The 18,604-nt window shown below is 45.9% G+C and overlaps 1 protein-coding gene across 1 annotated transcript in view; it reads left to right on the plus strand.

The window, feature by feature from the left end:
- The window catches only part of ERC2 (ELKS/RAB6-interacting/CAST family member 2), a 763,082-nt gene that overhangs the window by 281,543 nt on the left and 462,935 nt on the right, over positions 1 to 18,604 (plus strand). Inside the window, exon 4 of the mRNA XM_075550919.1 lies at positions 6,039 to 6,194. Within this exon, the coding sequence (XP_075407034.1) occupies positions 6,039 to 6,194 (156 nt within the window). The remainder of the gene's footprint in view (positions 1 to 6,038; positions 6,195 to 18,604) is intronic.

Consider the following 18,604-nt stretch of genomic DNA (forward strand, 5'->3'; position numbering starts at 1 on the left):
AGCCTGTTGTGATCTGTCTCTTATTTCTTTGGGGTGTTTCCCCCACGTGCTCACAGCCCTTAACCAAATTATAGTGCAAAAGCAACAGCTCGGCGCCCAGGCCTGAGCGAGCATGTGCAGAGATGACAGGGACTGCACGTGTCTGCTCCCTGGGGCAGAGTTGGGGACCAGGCTCTGGGAAGGCTCTCAGTCCCCTGGGCTTGGGAGACAGGGTGATCGGTATAGTGAGACCTTAGTTGTTCTTGTGTAGACCTTAGTGACCCTACATTTCAATACTCCCAGCCAGTTTCCCCAGAAAGATGCAAATCCTTGTTTAGACTCTTTAGTAATGTAACCAACCCTGAGCTTAACAGGATCATTCAGGTCCTTCAAGAGGAGGACTTTGTTTTCCTTCTTCAGGAGTTGGACTTCTGGAGGAATAGCCCTGCCTACATGAAATTAGTTAGACTTACCAAAATATCCTAGATATACGAATGCTAGTGTGCTCTTGGGTCCCCGTCAGCCTTTCTCAAACTTCTCTGACTCCAGAACACCCTGCCGTTGGGATGTGCGGCCTTTGGGAAAGGCGGCTCCATGCTCTCTCAATCTCTAAGGAAGGGTCTCAGTTACCTGCTTCTAGAGCTTCTTATTTGTGAATTACAGTGGAGGGGTGTTTGAAAAGCTCTACATGAATTAGTTCGAAAGAGAACTTAAAGGCAAACCTGCCAGGTTATTCAGACCAAAGAAACGCGTTGGCAATTGAGGGGAGGGGTGCAGAAGGGGAGGACTTCAAAAAGCTCATGGAAAGATGGAAAGAAATGATGGTAGAATTTTCCAAAAAAAAAAAAAGCCCCAAGATCCATGCACTTCATTGAGCCCTATCAGGACTGTGAGATGGTTTCTTTCCATGATCTTTCTTAACTAGATAACTTCTAAGTTATATATCTCAACTTCAGAGAACTTTTTAAAGGAAAGAGAAAAATTCTCCTTCCTCAAGTCCTTAATCTGGGGCTGAGTATGTACAAGGAAGTCGTTTTGTTTGCATTTACTTTTCATACTTCTATGTCCTCACTTCTTTCCCCAGCTCAGTATTTCGCATGCCTTTGAGGTCTGTATCTGTTTTCCTTTCTGGATCCCAGTGACGCGGTCTCATCTGCTTATCTCTGCACTGATGGTTCTAGGCCCGAGTTCTGTTGGGCTTGATATTGTTCTTCTCTTAAAATAAATATTAATAAGTTCAGAAAAAGCAGCGTTTTAAAACAAGACTTCTTACAAGACCTATGTCCCCCCACCCCCCCAGGCCCTGACGGGATAGCACTTTATGCACTGAGCTGAAAACCTCCAGGTCAGCGGTTCAAAGTCACCAACGCCGTGGGGTCCTGCCCCACCCTCACGATGGGTCCTATGCCCCTCGTGACAGCCGCAGTGTCACTCCGTCTCCTTAAGGGCTTCTCTCTTTCGGCTGCCCCTCAGTTCGACCAAGCATGATGTCTTTCTCCTAGTCTCTCCTTGCACGCTTGAAGTGTGTAAGAGCCTGTCTCCCCATCCTTGCCCCTAAGGAGCCCTCTGCCAGAGCTTCCTCTTGACGACTTGTGTGTCCTCTGGGAAGTCCGTGGTGCTTTCGACATTCTTTGGCAGTTCCACGCTTCAAACGCACCGATTCTTCCTCTGCCGCCCATATTCAGTGCCCAACTTTTGAACGCCTATGAGGTGTTGAAAATATCACGGCTTGGGTCAGGGGCACCTTAGTCCTCAAAGCAACTGCACCGTTTTCCAACACTCCAAAGATGTCTCGGGCTACCCATAAGCCTAATGCAAGGTGTCCTTTGATCTTTTGACTGCTGGTTCTATTGGCATTGATTGTGGATCCAAACAGGACAAAATCCTAGAAAGCGTCAAGCTTTCTCCGTTTATAATGGTGTGATTTGTTGGTCCACTCACGAGGATTGTGGTCTCCTTCCTGAAGGCTGCAACCCTTCGTCCCCATCAGCAAGTGCTTCAAGCCCTCCTTTCTATCAGCAGCAAGAGGGTCTCATCTGCAAACCAGAGGTTTCAGTTAATAAGCCCTCTTCCAGTCCTCATGCCACGTTCTTCTCCATATCACCCATCCTCCCTAATTAGTTGCTGCGTGTAGCTACTGAACAAGGACGGTGAGAGGATGCAACCCTGACATACAACCTTCCCTGACTGTGAGCCATGCAGTAGTCTCCCATTCTGTTGGTCTCTCTGCATCTTGATCCATGCAATCACTCCACCTGAGCACAGAGAAGCTTCTCTGGCCTCCCTGTGGTTCTCAAAGTTGTCTGTGGTTTGTTCTGATCCACGCAGCTGCATGCGTTTGCAAAGTCAGTGAAGCACAGGTCAGCATCTTTCTTGTTGTTTGCCTTCATTCCAGAGCCATCGGACATCAGCAATGATGGTGCCTTTTCCCACGGGCTCTTCTGACTCCGGCCTGAACCTCTGGCAGCCCCCTGTCCATGTACTGCTACAACTGTGGTGGAAGGATCTTCAGCAACATTTTACTTTCAATTTCCACGATATTGTTCTATGATATGAGCATTCTGTTGGGTCACCTTTCTTTGGAATGAGTATAAATATGGATCTCTTCCAGTTAGTTGGCCAAGTAGCTGTGGCTCAAATTTCTTGGCATAGATAAGTTTAAGTGTTTCCAGGGCTTCACCGGCTTGTTGAGACATCTCAGTGGGGATCCATCGAGTCCTGGAGCCTTGTCTTTGGCTACTCCTTGCAGTGCAGCTTTATTTCCTCCTTCAGCACCAGTAGTCCTTGCTCACATGCTGCCTCCGGAAACGATGGACCGTCACTGACTTCTTTTTGGTACAATGAGTCTGCGTATTCTTTCCATCTACTCTTGATTCTTGAATCATTCAATATTTTGTTGATAGAATCTTTCCATTTTGCAGCTTAAGACTTGAATTTTTCCTGAGTACTTTCAGTTTAAGATATGGTGAGAGTTCTTCCTTTTTGGTTTCTTGGCCCATTGCACTATAATATGCATAATATTTAACAACTGTAGCTGAAGTAAAAAACAAGTGTGAATAAGGGAGGGTGATGTTGGTTAATTTAGGTAACACTAGTAAAAGCAAAATTCTATTCTTCTCAAACTGTGTTTCAGCATTTGATAACCTTTAAACTCATGTCTATATCTTTATAGCTATATCTATCTGTCTATCTACATATTCCTATAAAGAGACTCTGCTATGTTAAAGACCGTTTTCTCTTAACCCAGTCTCATCTTCCTTGACCAGTGTGTGGCTCTGTAATTGCTAACAGAAACTTCCGGAGTTGACTTCAAGGAATGCCGAAGGCTGTGACAGAATAGTTACCTCGTCCCTTGCCTAAATGACTGAGACTTGAAATTCTGCCCAGAGTTATGAAAAAACATTAAGTATGAGACGTGGTTACTAAAAAGGATAGTGCAGTCCATTGTGTTGGCTCTGACTCAGCAGTACCACGGGCCCTACTGGGACGGCTCCCTAAGGTTTCTGAGACCATAAACATTTGGGGGGCAGACAGCCTCATCTTTCTTCCGCAGAGCAATGGGTGGTTTTGAGCCTCTGACCTTGTGATTATCAGTCCGGTGCTTAACTCACTGTGCCACCAAGGACCCTTAACACGCACGTATGTGTATGTGTGTACACATGTATGCCTGCATGCACACACATACACATAAATATACACACTTTCAACTTGAGCCTGAAATCCCAGTTGATTTTTACAGAGAACAAATGGGGGTGGCCTTCCTGACCCATTCTACTTGCAGTTAAACTGGAAATGGTTGCTTTCAGATATATTTCCATCTCATTGGTGGCCAAGTTATAACTCAGTGATGTGGAAAAAGTCTACATCTCCTTCACCAGAGTTTAAACAGATATCAGTCTTATTACGCTTTGAGGTGAAGAATACATTGTTGTTTTTTTAAAATTTATTTATAAACCATTTTACTGGGTGCTGTCAAAGTTCTTATAACAATCCATATATCAATTGTATCAAGCACATTTATACATATGTTGCCATCATCAATTTAAAAGTATTTTCTTTCTGTTTAAGCTCTTGGTATCAGCTCTTCTTTCTACCCCCTCATGGACCCCTGATAAGTTGTAAATTATTATTATTTTCATATCTTACACTGCCCACTGTCTCTTTTCGTCCATGTTACTGTAGGATTGTGGGTAATCATGATTACCTATATAGGCTTTTAAATTTTCTAAAATGAACATGTCTCAATTTTATAAGCAGAAAAAAAACTGATTTAAAATGACTCATTCATTGGAGAAATCTTTCAGGAACATCTATGCATTCTTCCACCACGGCCTTTGTGTCGATACTTGTTTCCTTGGCGAACAGCTCGGATGACTGGCCTCCCCCAGCACCCAAGCCTGCGTGTAGGAGAGCCAGCCCGTGATGGTGTGCAGAACATGGAGAACGGGTCTCCTCTGCACCCCAGGGGAGAGGTCGTCTCCTCCATTGCCAATGCCCTTGAAGTGTGCTGGTGTATAACTGAGGGACGACAGTAGGTCTGAGTTTTAAAAGTTAAAGGACAAGCGACAAAATGTAAAATTTTCATACTCTTGTCAATTTCAGAATCTTCTCAATTTGTCTTCTCAGGGCTTGTGTCTGATAATTGGTACAAGCACACATAGGACTTAGTGCCCGTGGGTCTCGGCATGGAGTTGAGTTTAATCCCTAATTGCCGCTTCACCCCCTGATGACGGTGACTGTGTGCGTGCTGATAGCAATGCGTGCTTTAATGGTAATTTTCTTTGAAATAGAAGTTCTTACACTACCATGTGCTATTCTGTTAGGGTTGTTATTATTACATCACACAAACAAGATGTGCCAGTAGTCATATGATGTAGAATATTAAGATACGGAATAGCCAGAGTCAGAATAGGTCTATTTGCTTCGACTTTTGTACGAGTCTTGATATAAATAGAATAGCCCATTTGTAGTTTCTGCTTGTGTCATCATAGTCTTTTAAGGCTAAACTGCAAGTTGATTTAAATAGAGAGAGAGAAACACACACACACTCAGTGGCATGGGTTTTCCTTGGCATTCAACTCTCAATGCCGCACAGCCTCCTGGAAGCTGCTCGATGTTACGGTGAGCGAATGGTGAGGGTGAGAGAGCTCCAGTCAAAGGCTGATTTTGAAGACTGACTTGAGTCTAATACTCAGTACCTGGAGTGGGAGACACTTTTTCTTTTAGCTTTGTAAGAGCTCTCCCTTCTACTTTCTGATTCGTGTACACCATTTCTTATGACATTTGATTCCGTATTCAGTCTCTTATTTCCTAAATTTTATTCTTTTATCTTTCAATGACCTTTGTTTTCTCAGTTAATCCTATTTTTCTGTGTAGTATTTCTAATTGTCCCCCCAGTAGAGCAATAGCTTTGGAACGTCCTACAGGGTAGGGAGGGCGAGTTCCTGTAAGGATCTGACTGACTGTGGTTAGATTATTTCCAGGGGCCAGATTGTTTTTCAATGTTTATTGCATCGGTAAAACTGACTGAGGGTTCAGTTATGTAATTTCACTGATTTCTATATTTTAGATGAGAATTCTTTTCCACTCTAGTAGACTTGAGTTTCCTTCTGCCCCCGAGTTGTGTTCCAAGCATAGTTTAGAAAACCAGCCACAACATACTCACTACAGACATCACCTGCTTGTGTTTACAAGTGGACCTGAGCAAACAAACTGGTAAACTATATGTCCAAATGCAAATTTACAAATGTAAAGGGCATTTTTCCCTTCGACCAGTTTAAATCAACATTAGAAATGGTGGTTTGGTATTTCGATTTCCAGGTATTAGACAAACATGCTCAGTAATTCTCTGTGTTCTCTTGGTAAGTGACTTCTCATAAGAGCTGGAAAATAAAGCAATCTTATAAATGATGCTCATCATGAGGGGGAAAAGATTCTGTACCAAGGGCGATGTCTACCTCTGAGTGTCTTATCACAAAAAAAGACCGTCTTAAGTCCTATTGGGATGATAGTAAAAACAACTTTCTTTCGTTTTGTTTTGTTTTATTTTTTTTATAAAGGACACCAAAATCGCGTCCTTGGAGAGAAACATACGTGACCTGGAGGACGAGATCCAGATGTTAAAAGCCAACGGTGTGCTGAACACGGAGGACCGGGAAGAGGAGATCAAGCAAATCGAGGTGTACAAGAGCCACTCCAAGTTCATGAAAACCAAGGTAGGGTCCAGCTCCTCACCTTTACTCACTTGTTGCGACGGGAAAGTGATGGGTTCCCTACGCTCCTCTCCGATGTTCACACATCCACTTCATAGGATCTCACGGGACACGGAGAGCACGAAGAGGACAGTGCCGTGGTTTGAGTTCCAAAGCGTCGATTCCAAATGCAGCTAGGGGACCGTCTTTGTAATGCTCATTTACAAAGAGGTTTGGGTTCTTCTAAGAACGTCCTTTGGTGGCCTGCCGTCTTGGGCATTAACATTGTGTCTTTAATAATCCGCTCTCTTCCCAGGGTGCCGCAGCTACCACGGGTTTGCGGCAGTGGGCCGAGCGCTGGGCTGTGAGCCACACAGCCAGCACTTTACACTACCGTCTCCTTCATGGAGATGATGGGGTGGTTTGCTTCCTTAAAGATTTACCGCCTTGGAAATCTGACGGAGCACTTCCACCCTGTCCTCTGGAGTCACCATGAGTCAGAATCAGCTCAGGGGCAGTGAATTGGTGTTTCTTTTTTCTTTTCTTATTATTTCCTTTAAAAAATCATTTTATTGGGGACTCGTACCACTCTTTCCACAATCCATACATACATCCATTGTGCCAAACACATTTGTACATTCATTACATCATCATTCTCAAAACATTTTCTTTGTACTTGAGCCCTTAGTATCAGCTCCTAATTTTCCCCTCCCTCATGGACCCTTGATAATTTATAATCTTTTTTCATGTCTTACACTGACCGATGTCTCCCTTCACTCACTTTTCTGTTGTCCGTCCCCATGGGAGGGGTGTCATAGGTTGATCATTGTGATCAGTTCCCCCTTCTGTCCCCCACCTTCCCCTTCCCCTCCTGTTATCACTTCTCTCATTATTGGTCCTGAGGGGCTCATCTGTCCTGGATTCCCTGTGTTTCCAGTTCCTATCTGTACCAGTGTACATTCTCTGGTCTAGCCAGATTTTTTAGGTAGAATTGGGGTCATGATAGTGGGGAGGGGGGGATGCATTAAAGAACTAGAGGAAAGTTGTATGTTTCATCAATGCTATATTGCACCCTGACTGGCTTGTCTACTCCCTGTGACCCTTCTGTAAGGGGATGTCCAGTTGCCTACAGATGGGTTTTGGGTCTCTACTCTGCACTCCCCCTCATTCACATGATTTGATTTTTTTGTTCTGCGTCTTTGATACCTGATACCTGATCTTATTGAAACCTCGTGATCACAAGGCTGGTGTGCTTCTTCCATGTGGGCTTTGTTGCTTCTCAACTATATGGCCATTTGTTTATCTTCAAGCCTTTAAGACCTGAGATACTATGTCTTTTGATAGCCAGGCACCATCAGCTTTCTTCACCAAGTTTGCTTATGTACCCGCTTTGTCTTCAGTGATTGTGTCAGGAAGGTGAGCATCATGGAATACTAGTTTAATAGAAGAAAGTGTTCTTGCATTGAGGGAGTACGTGAGTGGAGGCCTAATGTCCTTCTGTTACTTTAATACTAAGCCTATAAATATGTGCACATAGATCTATTTCTCCATTGTAACATATAAATATATTTACATGTGTACATACCTATATTTAGACCTCTATAAATGCCCTTTGCCTCCTACTTCTTTCCTCTATTTCCCTTTACTTTCCTCTTGTTCCACTATCATGATCAGCCTTCACTTGGGTTTCAGTAATTCCTTTCAGTTACATTGCCCTTGATCAAGCCCTACCAGACCTCCTACACCCTCCTTGCCATCAATTTTTGATCACTTGTTGTTCCCTTGTCCCTGGGTGTGTTAACACCCACTTCCTTTCCCCTGCCCTCCTCTCCCATGTATCCCCACCCCCAACCATCAGCCCCATTGCTTTCTCCTCCAGATATTTCATCCTGCTTGTCTTATCTAGATAGACCTGCAGAGATAATAATTTGCACAAAAAAACAAGACAGAGTAAAACAAAGCAACAAAAGAATAACAACAAAAAGCAATGACAAAAAAGAGAAAAGAAAAGCCTGTAAATAGTTGAAGGTCTGTTCGTTGGCCTTTGGGAGTGTTTTCTGGTCGAGTCTGATGGGGTGCCACACTCTGGCCTCAGAGTCTATTTTTGGTATTCCCAGGAGGCTTTGTTGCTCTGCTCCCCTTGCTGTTCAAATTGCTGTTTTTATTCTTTAGATAGTGATTAATGCAGAGCTGGTTATAAGTCCCAATGTTGCCTCATGTTCAAATTATTCAACCTCAGGAAGCCTTGTTCCGTCTACCGTGAGAGAGGGTCCAGGCAATCCCTACGCCATGGAGTAGCCCGGCCATTCCCAGAGAGGATACATTTAGAACACTTTATCCTCTTCCCAGACTCTGGAAACCTCAAAAACTCGCCGCCATTGAGTCACTGCGGACTCATAGCAAGAGTTAGGAGGATAGGGTAGAACTGCTCCGGTGAGAGTACAGCTCTTTATGGGTGTAGAAAGCCCTCCCTGTCTTTCAGCCTCAGTGCTGCTGGTGGTTTCGAACCACTAACCTTGCAGTCAAGGCATAACCACTACTCTTCCAGAACTCCTCAAGAATCCAGTCAATGGCAGGCATTGATGTTTGTGCTGCTACTGCGGTTACTATTATCTGTTACTGGAAGATTTAGAAAATAGGAAAATATCAATCATATCACTTAGGTCAGTTTATCCTGTGTACTCAAGTATAAGCCAAGTTTTTCAGCACATTTTTTACGCAGTGTTCATGGTAAAATTAGGTGCCTCAGCTAATATTCGGGTCAGCGTCAGCTTATACTTGAGTATACACAGTAAAAAATTTTGGCTGTGTTTATTAACATTAAATTTTGGTACACAGATAGACCAAGCAACACCACTAGAATATCTACTAATTTTACACATCGATAGTCATTAAATTTATGAATAGCTCAGAATAGGACTTTTGAGACTTTGAATGGGTTTCATCTCTTTAACCCATTTTGCTTCTGAGAGTAACCACACATTAAAAAAAAAAAAAAACCAAAACCAAAACTCATCTTTTACCACATTCTCTTAAATACCCTTGTCTCGGTTTTAATCTCAGTTTCTGCCTGGTAAAATGCAGTGAGATAAGAGTAATGCAGCCTTTCATGAGAAAGTAGTGAAAATGGGGAGAAAATAAATTTAGATGACAGGTAGTATTTTTTTATCAGCTGTGAAATACATGTGTACTCCTTGCAGAGAATTTTCAAATTACAAAGAGGAAATAATAGTATCTAGCTTTTGCTTCACGGAGGCACGGTCGTGCGATGGGCTACACACTTGGCTGCTAACCACAATATCTGCAGTTCAAACCCACCAGCTGCCCTGTGGGGGAAAGATGAGGCCGTTTGCTGTGGTCAAGGTTTGCAATCTCAGGAGTGCCAAGGAGCCAGTTCTGCTTTGTCCAATGGGGCTGCTATGAATCAGAGTCCAGTCCATGACAAGGGGGTGCCCATTGCTCGGGGGTTGCTAATGGCAGCGTGGTTACGGGCTCACTTGTTACGAAATACCAGCTCCGTGGGAGAAGCATGTGGCAGTCTGTTTGTCTGAGGACGGCAGCTTTGGAAGCCCTCTGGGCAGTTGCTAGGAGATGGAATTGACTGGAAGCTAATGGATTGGTTAAGAACAGATGACCGCTGGCTTCACTGCATATGCACGTGTGTGCGCCGGTGAGCATTTCTCCAGGGAAACAAAGAAAGACAAACACACAAAAATCCACACTTGCCCCTGCAGTGTGAGCTCAGGAAGGATGTGTACACTGGCATGTGAGCTCACCCCTTCCTTCCCGGGACGGCCACCAGGGAGGAGTGGGTTTTCTGGGCCCAGTCCTCCCTCTGTCCCTTCCTTTTGGGGACTGAGCTGAGATCTCATATATTGTGGTAGGGGGCCTGCACCCCCAGGTCAAGTCACTGTGAGGATGCAGACCAGAGGCACGCACATGTGTGAATGCAGGACATCTGCACACTGGGTTTCACCGTCTCACGCTCTCTCTCCAGCCTGTTACTCTCAGCGAGAGATAGCTCCAGCCGCTGGGAAGGCTGGAAAGGCCAGGAGATTTATCAGCTCCGCCCTTATCGTGGACTCCATCCAGGAAAATAAAACACTTCGATGGTTTTCACCAAGCACGTCGTGCCCTTTCTTAGCCCGGGGTTGTCTGCTAGCCCATCAATCCTCGAGTCAGAGTGGACTTTTAATGGTTAGTTACTGTAAGCGTTCCAAAAGTGGTCAGGGCAGAAGAATGCTTCAGGAGTGCAGCAGAGTGTGGTGAGTTAGAAAAAGAGAAAAAAGCAAAGCAGCCTGAGAATGAAATCCGGCCTGCGTGCCTCTGGCCTGCTCCTGCTTCGGGGACATGGCTGATGTGATAAAACCAACACCTTTAAAGTGTGTTCAAATGAAGAAATGAAATAATGTAGACAAGATGCTTATTTTCTAAAGTAGGTTAATGATTACACTCATCAATATTGACGATTAATAAAACATCGTGTCTGATATTGGTGGCGTAGTGGCTGTGTCTTGGGTTAAACTACCAGCAGCTCTTCTGAAGAGAAGTGAGGCTTTCTACAACCACGAACACTTCGGTCTTGGAAACCCAGGGGCAGCTCTACTCTGCCCTAGAGGGTCACTATGAGTCAGAGTCTACTTGATGGAAATAAATTTAATTTTGAGGTTTTAATGGGAAAAGATAGATTTCTCAGAAATACAAATTACAGTGAATTAATTTATATCATCATATAGCTTATAGACTAACAAAATTAATGAAAATGTACTAGCAAGGGGCGGTTTTAATGCTTTCTCCTTTGAAACAATGTTACTGTACTGAGCCATGATACCAGGTGTGTGAATCCTCAATGCATCATTTCCATTACTTCTTTTTCTCAGCTCTTCTACTTTGAGGGGGTGGGGTTGGTCCCATCATTAACTCTGAGAGTGGTGGAGCCTAGTGGGACTGTTAACGACACAGCTGTTTCTAAGTATTTGGTTGCTCGAGTGCTTGCTTACTATATATATAGCTTTTGGGGGATCTTTGAGGCAGAATGAATTGATTTAAGTTGGGTGAATTGTTTATCATAGGACCTCTTGTTTTTTTAATCCCTTTATTGGGGGCTCACACAGTTCTTATCACAATCCACACATCCATCCGTTGTGCATAGGACCTCTTGCCTCTCCAAGGCATCACACTAGAAAAACAGAAAATCTGGTGAAGAAGGCGAGATCAGATTGAGGTTGAAGCAAGCAGGGAAAGAGAAGCCAGCACACACCCCTGTCCCTGCTCCCCACAGAGAAGGAAGCAGGAGGGGCCACAGCGCTGTGGGCAATGGCAAGTTTTCAAAGAAAGGCAAGGAAGGTTAAGTTTGGAAATGCAAACATGGAGAAATGCCCGGATACTGACTTGGGCAATGGAAAAGCCACTGCTCACGGCCTCGGTTGACCGAGGCTGTGAGAGAAACGGGAATCCGAAAACGGCTCTGGACCCCGTTAGCAGAAGCAGGCAGAGCGACAGACAGTTGACTTCCGTGAGTGTTCGCAGAATTAGACCGAGGCCGTGGGTCCCAGGAGAAGACGGCTTGAGCCGTTTCGGTGGTGTGCTGCTTCAGGGTAGAGCTCTTTGGGAGGCACACCTGAAATCGCAGCTGAATACCGTTTGCTTTCCTCTCGCGCTGCTTGCTGTTTATAATGACTGGGGAGGTGCAACATGCCCCAAGAGGCTTCCCGGGCCCTGCGGACAGGCGTCCCGCGAGGCCAGGCTTGGAGGTACCCATGGCCTCCAGCAGTTCTAATAGAAGGCTTAAAACTGTGCTTTATCAGGATGTTTGCAACTTAAACAAATAATTTTAAAAAAGTAACTTTAAAAAATGCAACCTAATCATTAAAAAAAACCAACTAAAACTGATCCTACATCCACACCCTGGTTTGCTTATGTTTTCTGGAATATGATTTCGATACCAATGACTTGAATCAGCCTTTGGTGAGTGGAGACTTTGACTCAGCCTCTGACTAGTCCTGGTCGGCAGGACATCAGCTAAGCCTCCACGCGTAACCCTGTGCCCCGAGAGGGGAAGCAGGGCAGCTAGTTAGAAGCCGCCCACATTCTGTTTCTTATGTCTAAGGCGCGTCTTCGACGGCAGTCTCTCTGGAGCTTGGAAGTTGAAGCCGTTTCTGGCTTTGAGAGGCGGTGCGGCTGGCGTTGGTTACCACGCATCAAGGGAGCGTTGCGTGGGGGGGCGGAGCCGTTTAAATCACCTTACGGCAGTGCGTCCAACGTCCGCTTTGGCCCTGAGATGGGGCCTGGGGCTGGCCGTGTCTCGGGCACACTCTGCAGTTAGAGACGTGCCCTGCTGGTACCAATGGGACTTCAGAGCGCCATCACGGCGGCACGTTTTCAGGAGGCGCGCTGTGAAATGCGAAAGCAGCGCTGAGAATGCCGGCTGGCGCGAAGGGGAAGGTGAGCACGCTGGATGCGGCCTTCCCTTATTGGCCACTGTTGCTGTCTGTCCGTCCCTAGCTCATGGCAGCCCCATCCGTGTAAAACTGAGGAGTCACAGCCAGCTGGGGCTGCGTGGAAAGCGCATGGGCAGGGACTCAACCCCGGGTCTCCGCATGGAAGGCAGTCATGGACATGAATTGCCCTGTCCCTAAGCCCGGGGCCGCCTAGGTGATTCTCTGAATGTGGCAACTCTGCTTCTCCAGAGCCAAGCTGTGCTGCCCAGAGTGCTCTGTGGCTGGTTTTCACCAGCAGTTCAGCAAGCTTGGTTCCCGAGGCTGCGTGCCTATGGGTGGAACCGACCCTCCCACGAAATGAAGCACAGCACCCTCCAGGGACAGAGCTGGTCTGTTCCTAGGGCTCTTGCTGTCAGTTTCCAGGTGTGGCAGCCCGGGAGACTGGACAGCTGTTCCAGGCAGTTTTCTGGGCTGTCTACACACACAGAGCCTGGTCTGTCTCTTGTGCAGCCTCTTGGTGGCTTTGAACTTCCCACCTTGGATTGGTGGCCAGCTGTTTAATTGTACCATCTGGTTTTCTTGGTCTGCTGGGGTGGAAACACATGCCCCTCAGAGAATCCCATGCTCCACAGAAGCCTGTTGACACGTGCATGTTCTCCCAGAGAAGGGAGACTCGGGGCACCTTCTAAGCTAAGCCCCATGGCTAGGCAGGTCAGAAACTCCAATTCCTATGCTGACGGCAAAGGCCCACAGCAACGCCACTGTGAGCGGCCCCGGGGAGCCTGGAGCGGCTTCCAGGAGCACGGATGGGCCTTGGGGAGCAGAATGCACCATGTCGGTAGAAGCGTCACTGTCTCACCAGGAGAGGGTGATGGCATCCCTGTCCATGCAGAGCCCTGTTCCTCCTCTTAACACACCTCCCACCCTGAGCCCAGTGCTTCCCCGTTCGCCCTTCTCTCTGCCGTCGCTGTGGGCCAGAGTTGCCACTCCATTGTCTCAGACCTCCCCGTCCTGCTGGGTGTTGTGAACCTCTCCGGGCGGCAAGCCTCCGAGGAGTGGTCTTTCTTTGTGGGGCAGGTCGTGTCACAGGCCTCCGCAGGGGAGCACGTTCAGGTGAGACGAGGTGTGCCTGACGGCCACATGACCTCATAGAAACTGCGCGCTGTGATGTCATTCCACTTGGCTTCTCCTCTCGCCGTTACAGACAGGCCTTCCCGGGCCCAGGTCCCACACCGTGTCAATTGCATGTCTCTCCATCTTTATTGAGTTTGTGGTTGTACAAGAAGCAAAAGGTGTATTTTTAGGGAGGAATGTCATATTTTCACCCTGCAACTATGCCCCCCTTAGAAAACAGCCATTTGCTGTTACTGCCTGCACACAATATGTATTTAAAATTTACCTCCTGGCCATAGTAGTCCGAAGGCTCTTTAAAGACATGGCCTATGGAGTATTTATGGACTGAAATAATTTTTATTGTTATTAATCTATTTTTTAATCAATCTATTTCTATGGAATAAAGTAGGTGTTTGTGGAACCTGCTGCAGCTCTCCTTCCTATTAAACATCAAGTTAATTTTGTTTACTTTAGGCTTCCCCCCCCCCCTTAAAGTCTCCGCTCTCTTCTTCAACTTTCTACTCAGGTATTTGTGAAAGTTGGAATGAATCCCCCCCCCTTTTTTTCCGATCATAAATATCATCTTTGGTTATATCGGTTGACTCGGAAGTTTTTGTAGCTTTAATTTCTGATGAATCAGTTGCATATGTGGAATCGACTATAAACGTGCTGTCAGCTACAACTGGATAGGATTTGGAGGCCATAGCCCCTGGAGAAGAGATCTGATCCCAGCAGATTTTAGTTTATTTTGTCATCGTGGCTAATCCTACTCCTCTTCTTGTTTATTCACACCCTCTTCTTGTGGTGTAGGAGACAGGAGATTTCTTACTTCAGGGGGCATAGAATGGCGACAGTCTAGCATAATCTCTGAGCTTCTGAAGAGAGCGTTTAGTCCGTGATTGCACGTACAGGGTGGTGCCTCCGCTCATCCCACATTTTCATGACAGACGAGGCAGTGAATCACGGTGCTTTCCAAGTCAGCCCTGACACATTCTTGGAATGCTCCTCAACACCGGTTTCGGTTCAGCTATCGCCAGTCCTTTAACTTTTGAAAGCAAGACACAACTTTTGTGTCCTCCCGTCTGACTTATCCCTGCAAATTGGAGCAAATGGGATTTCCCTCCACGTCAACTTTTCCGGAAAGTTGTATAATGTGAACACTCCAAAAGATGGGGCTGTGAGCGTGTGATGCTCACAGTGCTAGGGACATGGACGAGGAGTCTTAACAGGAACCCCTGCTGCCAAACTAGATAGACGCTCACCATTTCACCCACCCACCCATCTAAATTCCCCCATTTAGAATGTTTGAGCCATGTGAAATAGTAAAAACAAAACAAAAACCATCTGATGTTGAGTGGGGTGCCCCCACGTTGGCTCTCACGCAGATGTGTAGTATGAGGTGATCCAAAAGATGTTAAGTAGAGAGGGTAGCCGAAAGTGCCCTTCGCTGGTAATGCCCCAGGTATTGCCAAGGACAACATGCTCCACGTAGGCCTCAGAATATTCCTTCAGATACAGTTCCCAAACCACGAAACCACAGTGCAAAAGAACATTAGAAGACTTGCCAGGAGACAAACCACCGTGAGTGACAGGCAGCAGAGACAACACCCACACAAGACAGCTATTTTAGCAGTGGAAATTACAAGGCCCAGAGCATAAGCCCCGGGAGTCCTTGAGGCAGTGAAGAAATGGATTGAATATGTGAGTGGGTGACAATAGACTACAAAATCCTAAACCAGGAGTGCGGGACTCACTGTCATTGAGTCACTTCCGACTCACGGTGAGCCCTGTGGCATGGTGGTCACGAGCTGGGCTGTTTACTTTGAGGCCAGCAGTTCAAAACCAATAGCTGAGGGAGAAAGACGGGCTTTCTACTCCTGTCCAGAGTGACAGTCTCAGAAACTCACAGAGGCAGTTCTGCTCTGGCGTACAGGGTCGCTATGATGATAAAATTACTAAGCACATCTTAAAAGAGAACAGAATAAAACGTCTAGAAACAGAGCGGCCTAAAAATGGAAGTTTAAAAATTCATCGCAGCAGAGGACCGAGAGCTGTGGGGAGAGTCGGTGAACGGGAAAACAGCAAAACAAGTTTAATGATAGGTACAACAGTTGTAAAACAAAATTAAAGATAAGCTCCCCAGAGGCTCAACCCCGAAGGCCCAGCATCGCTATCGCCAGTGTTCTGGATGAACACGAGATGGAGTGCGTCAGGGGCATGATTCTGAAATGTTCTTGAAGGAAGGGAAGTTGGGGATTTTCAGGCGGATGGCAGGCACCAACCCACACATACATGAAGCCTAAAATACTCCAAGTAAGAACAAACTATCCCGCTACCCTCAGTTCCAACCCCAGAATCTGAGCGGGAGACAGATCATCTATAGCCTTTCTTGGAAGAAACATATGAACGTTGACTAAGTTTGTGCAAAGATGCTCAGTCTCAGTAGTCGTTCCTAAGACTATTGCTGCTCCTCACTGCCCTCGAGCGGATTCTGACTCACAGAAACCCTCCAGGCCAGGGTGGAACTGCCCCTGGGGCTGCCTGGACCTTTTCATTCTTCCCGCTCTTTCTCCTGCTGAGAGGCTGGTGGTTTCAAACTGCTGACCGTGGGCAGTGAGCCCCTGGCACAGAGCGCCATCTGACACCAGCACTCCAGCAAAGGGGAACCCCGATGAGATACTGCTTCACCCCACTAGAACGGATCGAATTTTAAAAGTCAGAAAACTGTACCCAAGAGTGCGGAGAGATTGGTACCCTCACATTTTGCTGCTGGGAATTGGGAAGCCATTGATAAGTTCCACAAAAAGCCAGACCTCGGATTGCCATGCAATTCAGCCATGCCACCCTGAGATACCCAAGGCAAATGGGAGCATAAGCTCACAAGTGTCCTTCACAGTTTTTGTGTAAGATCCAAAGCATGTAAGCAATGTGCTTAACCATCAACCAGAGAGCGGATGGACAAAGTATGGTATGTTCATATCAAAGCCATTGCCACAGAGCTGAGCCGCTAGTTCCCGAGGATGTGGACCGTGATGGCAACAGTCGACCGCCTCTACCTCCCACAGAGAACGGTTAGTGGGTTCAAGTGCTTCTGTTGGAAGCTGATTGCTTTAACCCCTCTGCCACCAGGGCTCCTGATAAAAGTATTACACAGCCAACGCAACTGAGTGAAGCACTGGTGAGCTCTTCCACACGGGTGAGCTTTTGAAAGCTTGATACTGAAGGAAAGAAGTCAGTCCACAATGGACAAACCCAGAGAAACTGAAAGCAGGCGCCTGGAATCGGAGGTCAGGGTGGGATAGGATGGAGTGACTGGTGGGTAGCTAATGATTACTGTGTGTGTTTTGGGTAAGATAAAAATGTTCCGATATTAAAGTATAATAAGGGCTAAACAACTCTGAGACTATTGAATGCCCCTGGAATTAACTGGTAAACGCCACTGCTTGCTTGCAAGTTATAGACGAATAAAGCTCTTAAAACAAAAGAATACAAACACCCAGACAAACCCACTGTTTTTAAAGGAGTCAACATAGGGTGCTACCTGCCTTTTCAATGGCAACCGTGGTAGCCAGAAAACAGTGCGATGATATCCTCAACGTACCGAGAGAAATATCTCCTAACTTAGAAAATGACTTCTGAGACTTAGAAATAATATTTAAGGAAAAACATACCATCAAGATCTTTTTAGGCAAAAGCTGAGATTGCCCCCGTGGAACCTCCCTAAGGGAAATCTACAAGATGCATTTAGGCAAGAGGGGGTGCTTGATGGATTATCTGAAATACACGAATAAATAATGAACAAGGAAAATGATAAATGGCAACAAACATGGATTGTGAAACTTAACGAAGATGTCCAAGGGAGTTAGACACAAAACAAGACAGAGGAGAAAGACATTCCAGCCACACTGTGCATGTCAGGAGAGTGGTGACTGGACTTAGGGTGTCCCAAATCCTTACTTTATTTGGAAACAAGAGAAACGTATGGACTAGCTTTAGGCTTAGATATGTTAAAAATGTAAATATGTTTTATTTTAGAGTGGAATAACCTCAATATTTTAAAAATAAAGAGCAAATACAAATGAAAGTATAACTTTTAGATGACTAGATAAGGAAATATAGAATTGAAAATGGCCAAAACAAATTGATAGATAAAATAATAGAAACAAAAACCACAGTATAAATGGCACCAGGTTTAGATGGTTGAACTGCTGGCGTGGAGCAGGGAACCAGTCAAGAGGTCTGAGGGGCAGGCCCCAATCCCAATTAAGGGGCCAGCTGCCCTTCCCCCCAGAATTTATTTCAGAGGACAGCACTGAAGCTGCAGCTCAGAGAGAGGGACATGTCTGATCAGAGCACACGGGAGCAAATGAAGGAGAAGGAAGAGAGAGCAAAGCACATCCTGGGCCACCAAGCCTTGAGGATGATATTCCCACTCAGAGCAGCCAATCCACAGAGAAGAAGACCGCATGGCCAGGCCCACTATGAGACAGGACATTCCTCACTGACCCATACCCCTGCGGGGGACAACACTGGAGACACAATGTGGGAATTCCATCTGATCTGATCCCACCACGAGGCAAAACACTAAGGGAAAAGAACAGAACAGCAAGAGGAACAGAGCAACAAAGTCCCCAAGGAATACCAAAATAGACTTTGGGGTGAGGGCTTGGCGCCGCATCAGACTAGACGAGAAAACACTCCTAAAGGCCAACCAATAGTCCTTGAACTATCTACAAGCTTTTCTTTATTGTTATTGTGGGGATTTTTGGTCATTGGCTTTTTGATGTTGTTTTCTTTTCTTTTGTTGCTTGGTTTTGCTCTTTCTTGTTTTTGTGCATGTTATCTCCGCAGGTCTGTCTAAATAAGATAGGCTGGATGAAC

This window comes from Tenrec ecaudatus, chromosome 5, assembly GCF_050624435.1.
Source record: "Tenrec ecaudatus isolate mTenEca1 chromosome 5, mTenEca1.hap1, whole genome shotgun sequence".
Taxonomy (NCBI): domain Eukaryota; kingdom Metazoa; phylum Chordata; class Mammalia; order Afrosoricida; family Tenrecidae; genus Tenrec; species Tenrec ecaudatus.